The sequence below is a fragment of the Periplaneta americana genome, chromosome 12 (assembly GCF_040183065.1).
Source record: "Periplaneta americana isolate PAMFEO1 chromosome 12, P.americana_PAMFEO1_priV1, whole genome shotgun sequence".
Classification (NCBI taxonomy): Eukaryota; Metazoa; Arthropoda; class Insecta; order Blattodea; family Blattidae; genus Periplaneta; species Periplaneta americana.
In genome coordinates this window covers 78,184,495-78,203,288 of record NC_091128.1, presented here as the reverse complement: position 1 = coordinate 78,203,288, position 18,794 = coordinate 78,184,495, and the positions used below count along the sequence as shown (strand labels likewise).

At 37.3% G+C, this 18,794-nt stretch overlaps 1 protein-coding gene across 3 annotated transcripts in view; it reads right to left on the bottom strand.

Annotated features, from left to right (window-relative positions):
- Positions 1–18,794, bottom strand: part of LOC138710585 (cardioacceleratory peptide receptor-like) — a 684,299-nt gene that overhangs the window by 10,306 nt on the left and 655,199 nt on the right. For all 3 annotated transcript variants that reach the window (XM_069841577.1, XM_069841579.1, XM_069841578.1), the window contains exon 9: positions 10,525–10,705. In XM_069841577.1, coding sequence (XP_069697678.1) covers positions 10,525–10,705 — 181 coding nt within the window. The remainder of the gene's footprint in view (positions 1–10,524; positions 10,706–18,794) is intronic.

The following is an 18,794-nucleotide window of genomic DNA, read 5'->3' as shown; positions in this document are numbered from 1 at the left end:
TTCTTCTTTATTCTTGCTCATGTGTTGTATTTATTGGTTTGAATTAAGTTACTTACTGTATTTAGTAAAGTGTCCTTGTAAATTTTATGTTATATTATTCACTAAGACCAAACCGTACACGAGCCTGGTTCTTATGGTAGTGGCTAGAAACATTTTTATTTTATAAATGCAATTTGTACTCACTAGGTAGCTAGTTAAAATAAATAAAATAAAAAATTTAAGTTTGCTCTCGTCACTTCATGTGACGTGGAAATAAGTTTCCTTCGTTTCAAATCATGTTTAACTAACAGACGAAGAATTTATGGGTTCGAAAATCTTCGAATGCATGTAGTCATACACTGTAATGAAATGTACAGAGCAGAACTGTAAATTTGATGTATTTTGCATGTTTATTTATATATATGCTATAAAATTACGTGTTTCAACCTATCATAATATTATCATTATGTTGTTCCAGCCAGGAACCACTTTTATAGCAGACCTGACAGTACCTCTGTGCTGGAAGCGGGAGTTTGTTGACATTGAAGTCCGGTCGCTTAGCCACGTGCAAAGACACAAGTCCCCAAGTTCCGAGCTTTGGTAATAACTCGTTACAATTTTAATTTGAAGAATCACAGCAACTGTGTGTTTGGTAATGACCTGTTTGCTGCATTGTATGTTGAAGACGTTTGAAACGGCAACACAAATTTTCCTTCGAACAGCCTAAAGCAGTTTGTTTGCGTAGATTCGTAAATGGTCAAAATACCTGACGTAATCCACAAGTCATGTATTTAGCGTAGCTACATTTTCTATTCATTCTCGAAACAATAGCACTTCGAAAGCGAGTTTTACTAGTATTTAATCTTCTGGAAAATTTAAATAACATATTAAAAACAAAAACTTTTTCTTGCAGAGCAACATAGATATTTTTTATGCTAATGTTGTCGTAAAAAATGAATTGGCCGGCGTAATATCTGTAGCTTCCTTTCTCTGTACAGCGAGTCCCAGCGAACGTTCTCGGTGCTTCCGTCGGTTCCTCTGGCTACCGTCGCTGCTTGCATCCGCTAATTGCTAATTCATGGGTGCTTTGCCGGAATAAATCTTACTTACTATATTAATCAATTTAACAATATTTAAAAATTGAACATTCCAGTTTTATGACTAACCAACTAAAGACGCCGATTCGATTGTTCTCAAGAGTTCGTCTTCCCTTATCTGCATTGTTGGTGAATCCTCTACTATTCAGCTTATTGCATCACTCCTGACTGATGTTTATGTTATCCTGAGTATCAGAATTGTTGTGTAGCTGCCAAGAGAGAGGAAATGGGGGGGAAAGAGAGATTAGAGATTAATTCCTGCAACGTTCGAACATGAGAGAGGCAACCAAGATGTTATAAACATCGTCTATTCCATATGAAAAACTAATAGCAAGATCTGTGCTAAAATCTTTAAGCGGTTAAAACAGGAAGAGGTGGGAGTAGAGGCAGTAAATATTTCTGTAACAGTGTGGAACAAACATGACAGGACTCTCTCGCAGAGCTAACATCGGCGAATATCGAACTTCAACATACTCTACAAATTTAAACCGAAAGTAACACCTGCAATGCACGTAGGGCAGGCGTGGCGAAAATGCCATCCTGCGCCGAGCCACTGTGTAACCTGCAACATGCATAGCACCTATGGAGGGAGGCGGAAACTCGAAGGGAAAGTGAAGCAACTGTCTGACTTATTAACGGAGTTTCATTTCCCTTATGTCAAGCACTTAAATACAATTTTATACAGTGCAAGGCTACAAACTAATGTTTAGTACGTGTAACGAAGAAAGAAATGAACAATGAAACATAGGACACATTATCGCAACCTAAAATTAACTGTCTTCAGAATGTTTCTGCGACAGAGTTTCAAAATCAGGAATGATGTCACTGCCAGTCGTAGTTGATCACGAAGGTATTTGTCTGTCAGTCGTGAACTAAATTTGGTTTTTACTATTTTCATTGTTGAAAATAATTTTTCATAAACGTAAGTTGTAGCGAACATGGCTTCAAAAGAGAAAGCGAAAGAACGAAGCTTCGGATATTTATTTTTTGGCAAAGATTTGAAAAGTTAAACATTGTCAAGTCCTTACATCTAGCTTTCATTTAACATCACATTGTAAATCTGTGAGTTTAAATTGGAGATCTAACCGCATTATTCGTACATCTGCTGAAAAAGGATCGACGTACAGAGATAATAATAATAATAATAATAATAATAATAATAATAATAATAATAATAACACTTAACATTTTAATGTTTCATGAGTGACATGTAGTATAATGCCGTTTTATGTTATACAACCGTTTTCCTCGTAATACTTGTGAAAAAATCATACATTTAATATTCTCATTATATTGGCAGAAAAAAATACGTCCTCCCATCCTACTTGAAACTTTCGTTTTTGTAGATGTACCTACATGTATTCGAGAGAGACATTGCGACGATACGCCACTCGCAGATCAGAGACAAATACAAATGGAACGGAGTTTGACTCCAGTGAGTGAGAGGGTGGGGGTTGTGGGAGATAGAAAGCAAGAATATCGTGAGCCAGATATTCGCCACGGCTGACGTAGGGTAATAGAGATCAAAACGCGAAAGCTGCCCGTCCTCTGAAATTAGCTGTGTGAACCGTTAGTCCGTCCTTGACAAGTGGCAATAAACGCTAACTTAATACGTTGTATTGTATACATATTGTGCGAATGTGTACACATTTTTAAAACTTATTATGAAAAATTAAATCATATGGCAGAACAAGGGAAAGCTTGAGACGTAAATTTCCTGGTCGTCTAGTTTCGTGTACAAAAGTAACATTAAATTTAGTGAATAGATTTAATGAAACAAATTGTTTAAATGGTGTGAATTACGTTTTACACAAGATGGGCTACACTTCCAGCAGCTACTGTGTGGAGGGTAGGTACGAATGTTATATCTGTAACATACTGTAGTACAGTCTTGCGATGGTGACTAATAATTGCGAGCGAGAGCTATTTCATGCCCGCTGCGCGCGCGCGGAGCTCGTTTACCCGTAAGCATGTATGTACATATCTTAGAACACAGCGCATCATAACGGAACGGAAGCGCTTAAAGCTTTCAAGGAAGAGTGGAAGACACAATATTTATGCTTCGGACATGGTGATGAAGTCCAGTGTTTGTTGTGTAAAAAAAATATATATATATATCATTTGCAAAAAAAAGCAACATAAAACGGCATTATGAGACGAAACATGAAAAAATATAGGCATTATTCAGGAGAAGAGACAAATAAATTCCTTTCGGAATTGACATCGAAGGTAAATTAATTTACATTTGGGTCAGTAGATAGTATCGAGATTCTTTTTATTTCTTTATTTTAAATGTATTGTTGATGTTTTATTTTTTTCTTGTTTCTGGATATTTACTTTTATTAGACTACGTGTTTCTTTAATTTAGAAATAATATTTTATCTTTGATTGCACTTTAACTAACACTATTACTAAACTCAAAATGCTAATTCACTTTTATTCCAATAACTATTTTCAGGATTTTTAGCAAATATGAACTAAACATTTTGAAAACTTTGATGCAAGGAGCTTTTTAGTAACATCAATATAAAATATATTAAAAATATAATTTCAAAACTATCAGATCTAATTGCACCAAATTTTGTACAGATGATATTATTATAGATCTGTTTATATACTTTAAATTTCACAAATTTTGACCGAAATTGTGGAAGTTTTAAAAGTCATACATATCCCCTTAAATGATTGACCCCAAAAATTACGATGGCTCTCAATACCTTAATTTAATCAATTTGTTGTTTTTTTTTTTTCGTGTTATGTGCATCTCACAAATCACTCTAAGAAGACTCATTACATAATCACGACTGGAGAGTAAGGATTACATTTTCACAATCACACAATCAATATTGCCATAATTATTTTTTCAACAAATACTCAAAAGTACTTAGAGATCACACACGTCGAGCAGGTAGACCCTATTAGTTTCTCCTAACAAATGAAGTGAAGTATTTACATAATAAATAATTGCTTTTAACAATAAAATGGTTTACATACAATTAACTTTTCCTATTTCTCTTTTTGTTCCTAAAAACCCTTCTCTTTGCGATTTGTTTATATATGTACATGTATATTAAATAACTGAGTAATTAGCCCTATTACATAGCCAGAAATTTAGTAACGCAAGTTATTGTAATAATCGCTGCCTTTATTCGCTGCATGTGCATGTACATCCCTGTTGTCTACGTTACAGTGGATGCGCTATGCGCTCGTGATCAAGGTCGAACTCTTCTACCATGATTGGGAGCTAATATCGTCTCATCCCTGCTGTAGTACGTAAGTTGTAATCCGGCGGAGCGCCGTGAGTTAGCGAGTGCAATCAGCGGTGTAGCTCAGGAGGTAGAGCGTTTGCTTGCTGACTCGGAGTTGCGCTTCGACGTGAGTTAGAATTTCGCTTGGGCTGATTACTTGGTTGGGTTTTTTCCGAGGTTCTCCCCAACAGTCAGGCGAATATCAGATAATATCTGACGTATCCTCGGCCTCATCTCGCCAAATACCATCTCGCTATGACCAATTCCATCAAAGCTAAATAACCCAATATTAGATATAGCATCGTTAAATAACCAAGTAAAAATAAATCAGCGGCGTTAGCAGAGATAAACTGCTGCTTGTCGGCCAACAGAAACACAGGGAACGTTCACATTGTACAGAGTGCTGAAAAACTAGGTCTATATACAGAATCTTTCAGAGTAGTCTACAAATAGGATACCAAACTAAATATTTTAATAATAGGAACGAGGTGTCCCAGATGCTTCATTAAGGTGCTAGATGCTAGATGCGTTAACATACGTCAACTTCAAAGATGCATTTTGCGTTTATGAGTAGTCAAGTCGAGAGAAAACTCCGGTATTTTACCAATATAATTATATCTTTACAGCACAACATGTAACCCCCAGGGATGAATGGGAGATTATACGGCGTATTTTACAGGTTGTGTTGCCTGAATTTCTGAGGAATGTGCCACTTCACGTTAGGGTAAACCTTTGGTTACAGGATGATGGCGCGACTGCACATTTTTCTCGTGAAGTCAGAAATCATCTGAATGCAACATTTGACAAGAGATGGATCGGACGTGGTGGACCGGTGGGTTGGCCTTCACGTTCATTTGATTTGACACCACTTGATTTTTTTTCTTTGGGGTGCCATGAGGGACGTGATTTACAGACCAATCGACAACGAAGAAAAATTAGTACAGCGCATTATTGCTACAACAGAAGTCATTCAGAACACTCCTCGAATCCTTGATAGAACGCGTCAATGCTTGTTACGCAGGTACCATGCTTGCCAAAATGTTAATGGACCTCAATTTGATGTACATTAAATCTATGCAGTATGTAACAGTAAGTTTCTTAACTTTTGACTCAAGTCTGTTAACATAGTGCCTTAATTAAGTATCTGAGACACCTCGTTCCTCCTCTTAAAATACTTATTTTGGTATCTTCTTTGTGCTCTAATATTTTCTGTATGCATTTTTTTAGAACTCTTCATATTTAACTTAGAAAGCATGTTGTAAATATTCAGATTGTCAATGTTAATACAGATAATACAATACTGCGTGTTCAGTTCAAAGTGTGTCATGGCTCGCTGTATGCCGTCATGTGGCTAGCCGATGAGCCTAGAGAATTCAATCTTCCTACACTTCCGCAGAGGCGTATTACCTAAATGCGAGAGAAGTTGCCTAGCAAGTACGGCGTTCATACTGAAGTACGCAGAGTCCGTGGATACCCACGGACTCTGGAAGTACGTACCGATACGTGCGGTAACGCCGGTAGTGGCAGGAATGTGAACTGTTTGGAAACACGTACTGAGGTGAGTTTTTTTCTTACTGTCGGGTTATGGCGAGAGGGTTAAGACGATTACTCATGTATTTGTTGACATTAACTTGGACGGTCAACATGAACACGGAGCATTTGATTTGTGTTGTGGAATGTTGTGGTATGCAACGTATGATAACAAATACCCTACGTACGACTTGCCCGTGAAAAACACAGTTCGAAAAAGATACTAGAGCCATATTATCTAAAGCAGCAAGGTCGCCTCGTGTCTTCATAAACACTACTCCAGATCATAATGATATATCACAACAGCCTGTGCAGTTGCCACGTTTTAATAATATACAATTCATCATTTTAATGGAATCTACAAAACAAGATATACACTATTATGAAGTTTAAAATGTAAAACACTACGTGTTCACAATTTTCACATTTTATGATCTTGTAACATGATTACATTTTAATTATGCATATGTTTGAACATTTTATATATATCACGATCAATTTTAAACTATCATTGTAATTATCATACAGATTAATAATGAGATATTGTACACAGAATCTGAAGATGCCTGAATGGGCGAAAACGTTCGTAACTTATTTTGTATAAAACTCAATGACTACATGTTATGAAATATATGTCATTGTTTTAATAATTGATTTGGCATAAGACTGAATAAAACAAATATTATATTGTATTATCTGTATCTTCATATTTAGCAATATCGAGACAATGGTAGAGAATTCAGTCGCTACTCACTTGATCACTATAGTGATATCTGTAGAACTAAGAATTTTGAAAATCAGATCATTGTACACTTTGTACCTGGCGATATTCATATCATTACATATTTTATAATGGTGGGCACTTATGCCACCAGCGTGGTATAGTAACAGCGAGAGAGACTTTGGTCACGACACTGCTTCAGGGTGTGGGTTAGAATCCCGCTAGGTTTATGTAGTTATTTTTTTAGAGATTTTTCCAACAGTAGGACGAATGGCAGGTATTCACATGGCGAACCCTCAAACTCATCTCGTCAGAAAGTATCTTTTCTCTACTTTAATCCGACAAATTGATAAAAAAATGTTCTTACGAAGCACAGAACGTGGTCTACGTCCATCTTATCAGGCCGGCTCTGAAAGTTCAGTTTGTCGGCCATTTTTCTCCAACGTTGAACTTTGAAGGGTCATAAGCTCTGCAGTTCAAAGCATCGCGAAATAAGATAATGCTAACACTTCTAAATTACCAACCGACTTCAAACTTCTGAGCTACAGGAGCTATGTAGTAGAAATGGAACAAAATTCATATTTTAACTAACGAGGTAACAGACCGTAACTTTTCCTGTCAGTACCTTAGCAACTTCTCAACGTTATATAATTCAGCTTTGCTTGGTTGGATGATCGATCACCTCTGCTTCGGCATGTTAGCGTGAGACCAGCAGCCGGCTGGACGATCTGAGCCCTTAAAAGGCTGTATCGCCGTGGATTATTATTCATTCATTTAGTGTTCTGCCCAAGGGCAGGTCTTTCACTTAAAACCCAGCTTTCTCCAATCTTTCTTGTTTTCTGCCTTCCTCTTTCTTCCTCATATGATACATTTATGTTAATGTCATCTATCATCTAATATCTTCTTCTACCCAGAACTCTATTCCCGTTCACCATTTCTTCCAGTGCATCGTTCAGTAGGCAGTTTCTTCTCAGCCAGTGACCCAATCAATTCCTTTTCCTCTTCCTGATCAGTTTCAGCATCGTTCTTTCTTCAGCCACTCTTTCCAACACAGGTTCATTTCTTATTCTCTCTGTGCACTTCACACGCTCTTCTTCTTCATATCCACATTTCAAATGCTTCTCTTCACTTCGTCGTAATGTCCATGTTTCTGCCCCATGAAATTCCACACTTCATACAAAGCACTTCACTAGTCTCTTCCTTAGTTATTTTTCCAGAGGTCCGCAGGAGATGCTATTTTTTTATTATTAAAAGCTTCCTTTGCCATTATTATCCCCCTTTTGACTTCCTGGCAGCAGCTCATGTTACTGCTTATAGTACACCCAAAGTATTTAAAATTGTCCACTTGCTCTACTGCCTCATTTAGAATTCGTAAGTTTATGTTCTGCATTTTTCTTCCTATGACCATGGTCTTCGTTTTATTTGCATTTACCTTCATTTCATACTGCTCACAGCTGTCATTTAGCTCCAGTAGCATATCCTTTAGTATCATTTCCTTTTCTGCTAACAACGCCATATCATCAGCAAATCTTATGCATTTTATTATTATTATTATTATTATTATTATTATTATTATAGTTCTTTTATCATCGTTAACTTCTACCGAAAATAAAATTATCAACACTTTTGACATCGAAACCAAGTTCTCTCCTTGCTAGTCTCATTAAGCTACTGATCACTGTTGTGCTTCGATGAAAGTGGGATTGTTCGCTCCCGGGAATCAGCGAGTTGGCGGAGTTTGCTCTATACTTGTTTCCAGTAATCGAAACTACTAAGCCGGAAGCAATGTGTTGTAGCGTAAACTCGAGTCTTGTTGTGGCATAGCTGCTCAAGTTCCAAAGTTCGTTCAACCCATTAAATTTATCACCAGTGTATTTGAAATACGAGTAATACGGAAGTTTTGGGTACTATTCAACTTTAATAGCGGTGATAATTTCCCCAACACAAGAACTGACCGCTATTTCACAATGCGACATTTATCTGGCTTGCTGGTTTTGTTGCACCGTCTCCGGAAACATGTTGCCAATTTATCGTTAGCAGATAGCATTTTGTATAAAAAATCTTAGTTCAATTGTTCTATTCTCCCTTAGACTGTCAACGCTGTACCTTAGAACTACAGCAGCTTCAGCCCACAGTTATATTTTTTCCGCAGAAATATATTCTGCTTCGTTTCCTCAGAAATTGAGAACTGTTATAGAGATCTTGTCTTGTGCTTCTGGCAGGAAACAAATTAAAAATTCTGAAAATTAGTGCGAAATTAACTATCACCCGAAACTCTTGTTGCGATAGGACGGGACGTGAGTAGACCTCAGGGATTGAAGTTGGGACTAGATTAGAAGAGGAAAAAAAGTTTAATTTTCTCGGAGCAGTGGGAATAATATGCTACATTGCTGTGGCCATATGTTCAAGCTCAGAATTCTCCCTAATACACTATACAAATCCCCATAGAGAGAGTGAAATGGTGAATTCTGAAGTTATTTTAAAATTTAAATTATGTTTTATTTTATGATGCTCGCAACTGCCGAGGTTATATCAGCGTTGCTGGTGTGCCGTAATTATGTCCCGCAGGAGTTCTTTTACATGCCAGTAACTCTGTTGACATGAGCCTGTCGCATTTAAGCACACTTCAATGCTATCGACCTGGGACGGGATCGAACCCGCAACCTCGAACACGGAAGGCCAGCACCATACCGACTGTGCTACCCAGGACGACCAATTCTGAAGTTACAGCCCACACCCAGCGAGGAGAAAGACGTAGGTATATGTCAGAACAACCAGGAGGACCGGAATGCTTTACCCGCAGACTTACTAAAGGCTTTACAAATAACAAAAAATGTATTTAAAAATAGGCTTAAGGACTTTACTAATAGACGGTAGTATAATGTTATGTTTAATTTAACGGCGCTCGCAATTGCCGAGGTTATATCAGCGTCGTCGGTGTGACGAAATTTTGTCCCGCAGTTATTTTACATGCCAGTAAATCTATTGACATGAGCCTGTCGCATTTAAGCACACTTAAATGCCATCGATCTGGCCCGGGATCGAACCCGCAATCTCAGGCATAGAAGGCCAGCGCTATACCAATTCCGCCAACCAGGCCGACACGGTAGTATATTATACACACTATTTAAAGGGTGTATTTGATGATTTGTTATTTAAAGTGTTGCATCAGTGAAGAAGTGTGTTGTGTCAATGAAGTCTGAAGTGTGTTGTGTCAGTGAAGTGTGTTGTATAAGTGAAATATGTATGTGTCAGTGAAGTTTTATAGTTTATAGTGGTAGTGCAAAGTATTTGAACAGTGAAATATTTTTGAAGTGTTAGTGAAATATGGATAGGCCCTAGTATCAGTGAAATGTGTCGCAGTTCCAATGCAGTGAGTGAGTTGACAGCGAAATGAGTGTACTGCTGAAAGGTACTTGTACAGGTATGAACATATCATACTCGAGAGTTTTCGAACTTAGGGTTAAGATACAAATTAGATTTACTTCAAATGTTATTTTAAGTGATCGTGCTTCATTTAATTTAGGATGCTCCTTGTTATTATTATTATTATTATTATTATTATTATTATTATTATTATTATTATTATTAATTGTATTTTTTATTAATTGTGTTTATTATTGTCATTATTGAGTGTAGGCCTAAATAGTTACCACTGCCACCGGCTATTTACCCATTTGCAGTGTGAATAAATAAATACATACATACAGTATAAACGAAGGCTTGCTCACATTTTAAACAAAGATATCAAAGAGTAGTGCGGAATCAACTCAATAAAACCGTGAATCAAAGGAAGAAGACATTAATAGAACGAATATGTCTCCAGCATGCCACAAGATATGATAGCGAGAATTGTTAAAGACACATTCAAACAGGACGGAGAAACTCGGAAAGGCCACTCAAGAGATGGCTCGCTGTGAACGGGTAATGGTTGTAGTCTTATGCCTACCTGAGGGCCCGGCACATGTGTGTCGAGAAGAGGCAGTAGATAACGGGGTTGGCTGCCGAGTTGAGCGGGGCGAGACTCTGGATGAACGTGGCGACGGCGATGTTCGTCTGCGTTCTGGGCACGTGGCCGTACACCTGTAGAAGTCCGAACACGAAGTACGGACTCCAGCACAGGATGAACACTGGAAAAAGTAATGTAGATAGATCCGTAACTGTGTCTAGGATTTTATTTTCTTACCCAATTACATAGATTATAGGACAGTGACCAACTCGTGCTCTCCGCTGCGCACAAGCAGTATGCAACAGTAGATCGTTTTTCTTTTTCCTCACGAGTGCAGACACTGCTTCATAAGAGCAGCTGAGTTTGTCACCACTGATGTAGGGTTTATTCCTTAAAATGAAGCTAGTTTTATTTTTGGTTCAGATTACCAAGCGGTCCGTAGTTAGATTCCCGGCGTAGGCAACAGAATAAATTTATCTTCCTTCTACGGGACTGGATGGCTGTCCGTTGTCTTGTGGTTGTCCTGTGATGTCTCTGCGGTCGTCCTGCGTCGTGCTAATCCCACATTCAGAGAAGCCCACAATGTCGATTCACAGAATAGTACATTATGCAACGAGCCTATAATGGTAGTAATTAAGACGCGAGTATGTTTGTTTATGAAACGAGCGCAAGCGAGTTTCATAATTTTCATACGAGCGTCTTAATTACCATTATAAACAAGTTTCATACGACTTTTTATGCTCGATCATATTTCTAACTTGAAATTATTCAGAAATATTCATGTTATGGTTATGTAAGTGAGGAGTGGAACTGACCTGAATTGTGAGATGTGCGCAGACGCGACAGTATTGATTTTTTCCGAGGAACAATAATGTCATTGACCTTGATATAATCTAGAGAATAATATGAACTAGTTTTGATATAACCTGGAAATTGATTTAGAATTGAAAAACGAGATGACAAATTGAATTTATTTGAATATTATTTACAATTAACACTAATTATTATAGTAACAGAAAATAACCTTCTGCGACAGTATTGGATTTCCAGCCTCCGTGACTTTTCGCTAATTCTCTTTCGATTGCATATCCGAGAATAATCGGTACTTGCGGTTTTGTAATGGTACAATCAGTACAAAGGTGATTTGTCATTGACTGAACAGCTGAATTATAATGAATAGGTGTACTTTAATGAGGTGCATTAAAGGACTACTACTAGGTGTATAATTACTACATTTCGGCATGGTCAAGCATAAAATATTTTTTATTGTTATACACTAGGCCTATAGGCTTGTAAGTTGGTAAAACAGAGTAGATAAAACAGGAAAAGAAGAATAAATTAATATTAAATACACTCTAAGTTGATGGTTTGTTAATTATACAGTATTGCATTGAGTACTCCATAGCACTTGAGCAATGTACATACTATTTGACAGAATCCACTAATCTAATCGGTATTGTGACCAAACGCTATTTACTAGCTTTGTTGTTTCAGTACAAGATGAGCGATATTTCAGGACAGTTACGAGTTTACTTACGCTTTGCCACTATATAACGCGCCCCACTTGAATATTACTGAGTTTGTAAAAAATGTTGTTTAATGAATACATGTTCCTTAATATATACAGCTGCCCTAGCATGGGATCTAGGTTCCGGGCGACAAGTCGAGCATCAGCCGGTAAAGTGTTGCCTACAACGGCGGAAAAAGAAATGTATTAAGAAACCTATTTTACAGTAGGGTAAAGTTGCCTATTTCCGTGATACACCTAATCCCGTGATACTTTTTTAAAATGAATGCCAATCAAAGCTTTGCCGTTCGACCATAGCGCCAGACATCTTTCTCGAAAGAGTGCATCTTTCGCCTACTTTTGAGACATCGGTGAACTTCCTAGCAAGATACCCAATCCCGTGACATTCAGTGAAAAAATGTATCACGGAATTAGGAGTATCACGGAATTAGGTAACTTTACCCTGGATGTTAAAAGTGTCGTCCCTCCAGTTGTATACAAACTTGATAACGCGAAAATATGTTGTTGCTCACTCGTCTAAGCTTATCAATTGAAATCATTCTTATTTCATGCTCAATATTACACTGGAGTTACTCTAATGTGTGCGGATTCGAAATTAAGAAATGTAGACAGAAAGGAGAAATGAAGAAATGAAGAAATTGTATGTCGAAAGAAAGCAAAACTTAAAAGAGGAGAAAGAAGTAGATTAAGCAAGAAATTGAGAGAGAAAGAAAACATCAGAAGAGAAGAGTAAAAGAAACATCTAGAAATGTAAAAATAAAATAAAGTAAAAAATAGAAGAAGATATAGAGGAATCAAGAAATAGAGAGAAAAATAAAGGTACTGTAATACCAAAAAAAAAGAAAAGAAGAAATAGAGAAATCAGAATCTCAGGAAAAACTTATTATACGGTCAATAAAAATTGTCTTTAAACTAAAGTATGAGAGTACAGTACGCAATAAAGAAAGACGTTGCAGAAAACATAATATTCTTACTGAGAGAGATCAGAGAAGGGTTCTTTCACAAATGAAACGGAATCCACTGCAAGGTGTACCCAAAACTTGTTGCGAATATTTCACCTGAGATCGGATGAACTGTTAATTATGCTCAGGACATTGAGGAAAGCTGGCTGTTGTGGCCGTATAAGCAATAAGACGTCATGGATAAGCGAAATTAACAAACGCAAGAAGTTGATGTTTGCTAAAAAAATATATTAATTATCCACCAGAGTTTTGGGACGAAAGCGATTTCAATTTGTTCGGGTCCGAGGGTTGTCAGTATTTGTGGCGGAAGAATACAGCTCTAGAAGATAAAAATCTACAACCTACTGTCAAACATGGAGTTGGTTCTGTCATGGTATGGGTCTGCATGTCTAGTTCGGCGTAGCGGCGTAGATTATCTTCAGTTCATTGATGCCATTATTGACAAAAGTTTCTCTATCAGTCCTGAAGAACAATTTGGCACAAAGGACAAGAAGCTGAGATTGGGCCATCCTATTACCACAGTCTAGTATATACAGTCACGAAGCTCAATACTTACTAAATATGCAAACATAGACAGTTGAAATACGCATCCATAGATAGTTGCTAACCACCAGGATCGCTACTATCGTCTCATCACAGACCCTTTCCCCAGCAGACGATAAGATGTATTGTACTTTCGATATCGTATTCTTTTGAAAAAAATAACACTTTCCTTCCACTATTGAAATATGAAATACATAAGGTTTATATATTATTTTCATAAAGTATATATTATATTTTATAAACTTACCTTCCTGGATCTTTCAGAAGGATAACTCTGACCTCTCTTTCTTAGAATTTATAGTGCAACAAACGTCTCCTTGTCCCATTTTATTACTCAAATTTGTATTTTAGCCATTTACAGTTATTACAACAGATAACGAACATTTCACAGTTTACACAACTTTTCACAACAAAGCGAAATACGGCACAGTCAATGCCTTTTCGATCTAGACCAGGCCGTAATGTTTGTTCGGGTTTTCTATTTGAGTGTATGGAGCTCAGTGAAATATTATATTATAACTTTATTGCGTATCATTGCCAAGTTTTATTTAGTGTAATGTAATCCATAAGTTCCGTTTATTTCTTGTTGCGTAACATGTTGTAGAAATAATTACGAAACTGTGTTATTTTAATGTGAAGAGAATTTTACGTGTTAACATAATCTGTTCGCATCAACATAGTTTAGAATGGAAGCTATTTTGAGGTTCAACAAAAACGAATTTATATTGTGATTTTAATTTAGCACATCTACCTTCCTTAATTGTAGACAGAAAATTTACCATACCACTCTATAAAATTAGTGTACGTACGATTGTGTTATTTCGTCTCTTAGGTAGTAGATAAATACAATAATTCAGCACTCAATTGTAGTATTAAAATATAGACAAATAGAATGTGACGGGTGTCATACATGACATTATGTTTAATTATAATGTGTAATTGCGAATATAGGAATATAAGTTAAATATAGTAAACATAACCTGTAATTTCCATATGACATAACATACATATGTAGTGGCAGGGCATTGGAGACCACTAAAATTAGACCAAAATGGGCAACTGGTACAGTAAACATAGGCCTAACCTGTAATTTCAACATATCTAAATATTCGTGCAGTGCAACTGAAATTTATTGAAGCGTTCATAAATGAATTTACAAGAATTTCGCAATATTTAATCGAAATAAAGGCAGGTATTACACATACGAACAATGTAATTGTCACACCAAAAATAATATTACACCTTAACTCGCAAGGAATTATGTCTGAAGTGTTTCGTAATCATTGTTTTAAATTTTATTAATGTAATTACACTACATTTTAGAGAAATATATGTTACTCTTTATGCATTCCAATTAATTTATATGGTTGAAACGCCGCCCTTCGTGATTAGATGGTCTGCCTTACGGGCTGTATTAGATCACGATGGCAGTGACACAGTCTATTGTTCCTAGTACTCACAGCGCTCCAAGCGTCTAGCAACTATCGCGAGATTTGCAAAAAAATCATCCCAAACTTCGTGACTGTATATAGTAGACTGTGCTATTACTTTCAAGACGACAAGAACCCAAGCATACTGTCCACATTATGATAATGTGGGTATTCTTCAACCACACCGAAGAGACTGGAGACCCCACTACAATCTCCCGATATAGATAATTAATAGAATTAATAAAGGGCATGTTTTCTCTCTCTTTATATGAAGCATATTCCAAAATTAGCCCCAGCTCACAACAAAATATGCTTCACTATGGTTCACTCAAAGTGTATTGTATGTGTCCATTATAACTTTAATGTTGCAGAACTCGGAATTATGAATCAAACGAATGAATGGTCGCACAGATGTGTAGATGCTCTCGATGCCGAGATATTACTGATTGAGACAGCGCGGCTCAGCTAATTTTTGTATTGGACTTCGGCCCCCTCATGCCCGTAGCGAGGAGAGATGACGTAATTGGACGTGGTCAAACAACTGACATCGGTTCATGGACTAACTACTGATAAGGTTAGCATTTGGCTGTGACTCATAGAGTTGTTACAATTTAGCATTTTTTTCACTAGGGATTTCGAAACCCACTTGTAGAATTTAATTTGCGTATTCACATGAGGAACAAAACCACACTATTGCACAAAATGACTTAATCCCTTTTACCCGAACACCATGGAAATTTTCTCATGAAATGTCGGTCAGTGTATGGGACTGGTGCTCACCCAGCATCGTGATGAACTTGGGGAGCTACAATATGCAGCAAAATACTAGTTATAACGGTTGGCGAATCATCCTGATAATCACATGCTACCCCCGCTCTGGTTGGATGATCGTTCACTTCTTTTGAGGAACGTGGACGTGATGCCAGCAGCTGACTGGTCGACCTTAGCCTTTCATGGGTTATCGCGACATGGATTATGGTGATTTGATTCGGACGATATAGATTTAAGCAATGAAATATAGGGAAATGAATGGGACAGAATTATAAGATACGCGATCAATCGTCCTTGCAAGGGATTTTGAGTCTGTGAGGAAGAATTTATGTGAGGTCGAAGCCTGTTGCCCACTTGTCTCACTCCTTTTTCCACCGTTGTGTAGACAGAAATTAAGATTTTTGAAGGAGAAAAATAAAAAAACTGACCTAACCTTGGTTGTCATATGTTGTCTCTAATCTTAGTGTTATTACGAAGACCATACCTGCAGATTTTGCAACTCTGTGATGTTCATGTAGGATCATTAGTGATGTGCAATAGTGTACTATGACTTATCATCCATAATGTACGTAAAATGTAGAGAGACATTCATTGCATTTATTGTACATGGCATATTTCATGATTTCAAAAATTAAAGTAGTCTATCTGACTTGCAATTGAAATTGTTTTGTTTATTTTTATGTTTTTAGTTCTTTTTTTTTAACGAAGCTGTTTCAACTAGTACGTTATTTAGCGTCATTTCGCCATAGATTACCTGAATTTCGCCTTACTGTTGGGTAAAACCTCGGAAAAATCCGACCAGGTAACCAGCCTAAGCGGGAATCGAACCCACTCCGGATCGGCAGTCAAGCGGTGGCCGATAGTCGGTGGCCGCAAATTCTTTTGTTAAGAAGATGTAGGCTATAGCTACATAAATTATAGTTATTAAAGGAGAAAAACTAGTTCCGGCGCCGGGGATCGAACCCGGGTCCTTGGTTATACGTACCAAATGCTCTAACCACCGAGCTACGCCGAAGTTCAATCCTCAACACAGGATCGAATCCCTCTCCTCCACTGTTTTTCTCTTTGTGGCCTGACTCCAAGATCGACATATGAGTATAGGCCTATGTTGACATATATTAGTCAACTGTCATTATACAAGGAGCGCACTCAATTGAGTGACTTGGTGGCCGAGATTCCACAGTATTATGCACTGTTGAGCGAAGAATCTACGTAAAGATTAATTTTTAGCCCTACAAAATATTTCTGTTATGGTAACAATAGTTATTAGAGGAGAAGAACTCGCTGTAGATTGAACTTCGGCATAGCTCAGTAGTTAGAGCACTTGGTACGTAAAACCAAGGACCCGGGTTCGATACCCCGCACCGGAGTGAGTTTTTCTCCTCTAATAACCATTGTTATCACAACAGAAATATTCTGTAGAACCAAAAATTAATCTTTACGTAGATAGGCCTACATAAATTATGTTACGCAGTTACCCATAACATCCTTTTACAATGTATAGTTTCTAATCAATACATTTAATATATAGAGTATTTCAAAAGTCAGTTCAAATATTAAATCGCTATAAATATTATAATATTTGAGATAGGGAAAAACAAAAAGATTACAGTGCTAGGCAAACAACGGGTTTGTACAAAACATTGGGAATATGTCCGCCGTTCTCTTTTTGAAGTACAGCATTCTATCTGCGACACCATGCACAGCATTTTTCAGAAAATATCTTGGAATATTGGCAATTTCTTGCGAGATGGCATCTTTTAGTTGCAGTAGGATTGTTGAATGTATAAGGAAAACGCCTTCTTTAAGGTAACCCCCCAACCAAAAGTCGGCCGGATTAAAATCTGGAGATCGTAGAGGCCACATTGTTGGAAATTGCCTACAGATGACTTTGGTCGAAAAACGAACCTCAATTACGCGTGATAACTCCAACATTAATTTTTAGTAGGTTATTTTACAACGCTTTATCAATATCTTAGGTTATTTAGTGTTTGAATGAGATGAAGGTGATGAGGCCGGCAAAACCAGCATTTGCTCATATTGGGTTGAGGGAAAACCCCAGAAAAAACCTCAACCAGATAACTTGCCCCGACCGGGAATCGAACCCGGGCCACCTGATTTCCCGGCCAGAAGCGCTAACCGTTACTCTACAGGTGTGGACAATAATGGAATAAGACAGGATGTTACAGTAAACGGGGAGCGCTACTACAGCATGTTACAGAACTTCGTCATCCCTAAGCTGAGGAATCACGATATGGAAAACATAATCTCCATGCAAGATGGCGCTCCACCCCACATCTTTATCCCTGCAAAACAATTAATTACGCAGACGTTTGGCGATCGTGTCATCGGTAGGCACTTTCCAACAATGTGGCTTCCGCGATCTCCAGATTTTAATCCGGCCGACTTTTGGTTGTAGGGTTACCTTAAAGAACGAATTTTCCTGACACATCCAACAACTCTACTGCAACTGAAAGATGCCATCTCGCAAGAAATTGCCAATATTCCAACGTTATCTGCAAAATGCTGTGCATGGTGTCGCAGACAGAATGCTGTATGTTGAACAAGAGAACGGCGGACATTTTCCCAATGTTTTGTAAACCCAGTTGTTTGCCCAACACAGTGATGTTTTTTTTTTTTTTTTCCTATCTCAAATACTATAATATTTATAGCGACTTAATGCTTGAACTGACTTTTGAAATACTCTATATTTTCCCTTCCAATGCCACCAGGTTGTCTTTTCGACATTTCTGGAGTACATTTAATATTAGAGCTATTGTATAATTTATAGAAATTAGTAGTCTATTTAGATTTAATATAAATATGAAATGCTTTTAGTCATATATAATATTATTTTTTCCTTGCTTGCAATCGACCAAAGACTATGAAATCAAGCCATTGAAATGAAAACATTTCGACAAAAATCTCATGATTACGAAAGTGGTAGGCTATCTATAATAGCCTGTCAAATGAAAATATGATATAGAATGGAATAATAGTGGAATATGGATTGCAGTCCACGCGCACTTACACCAT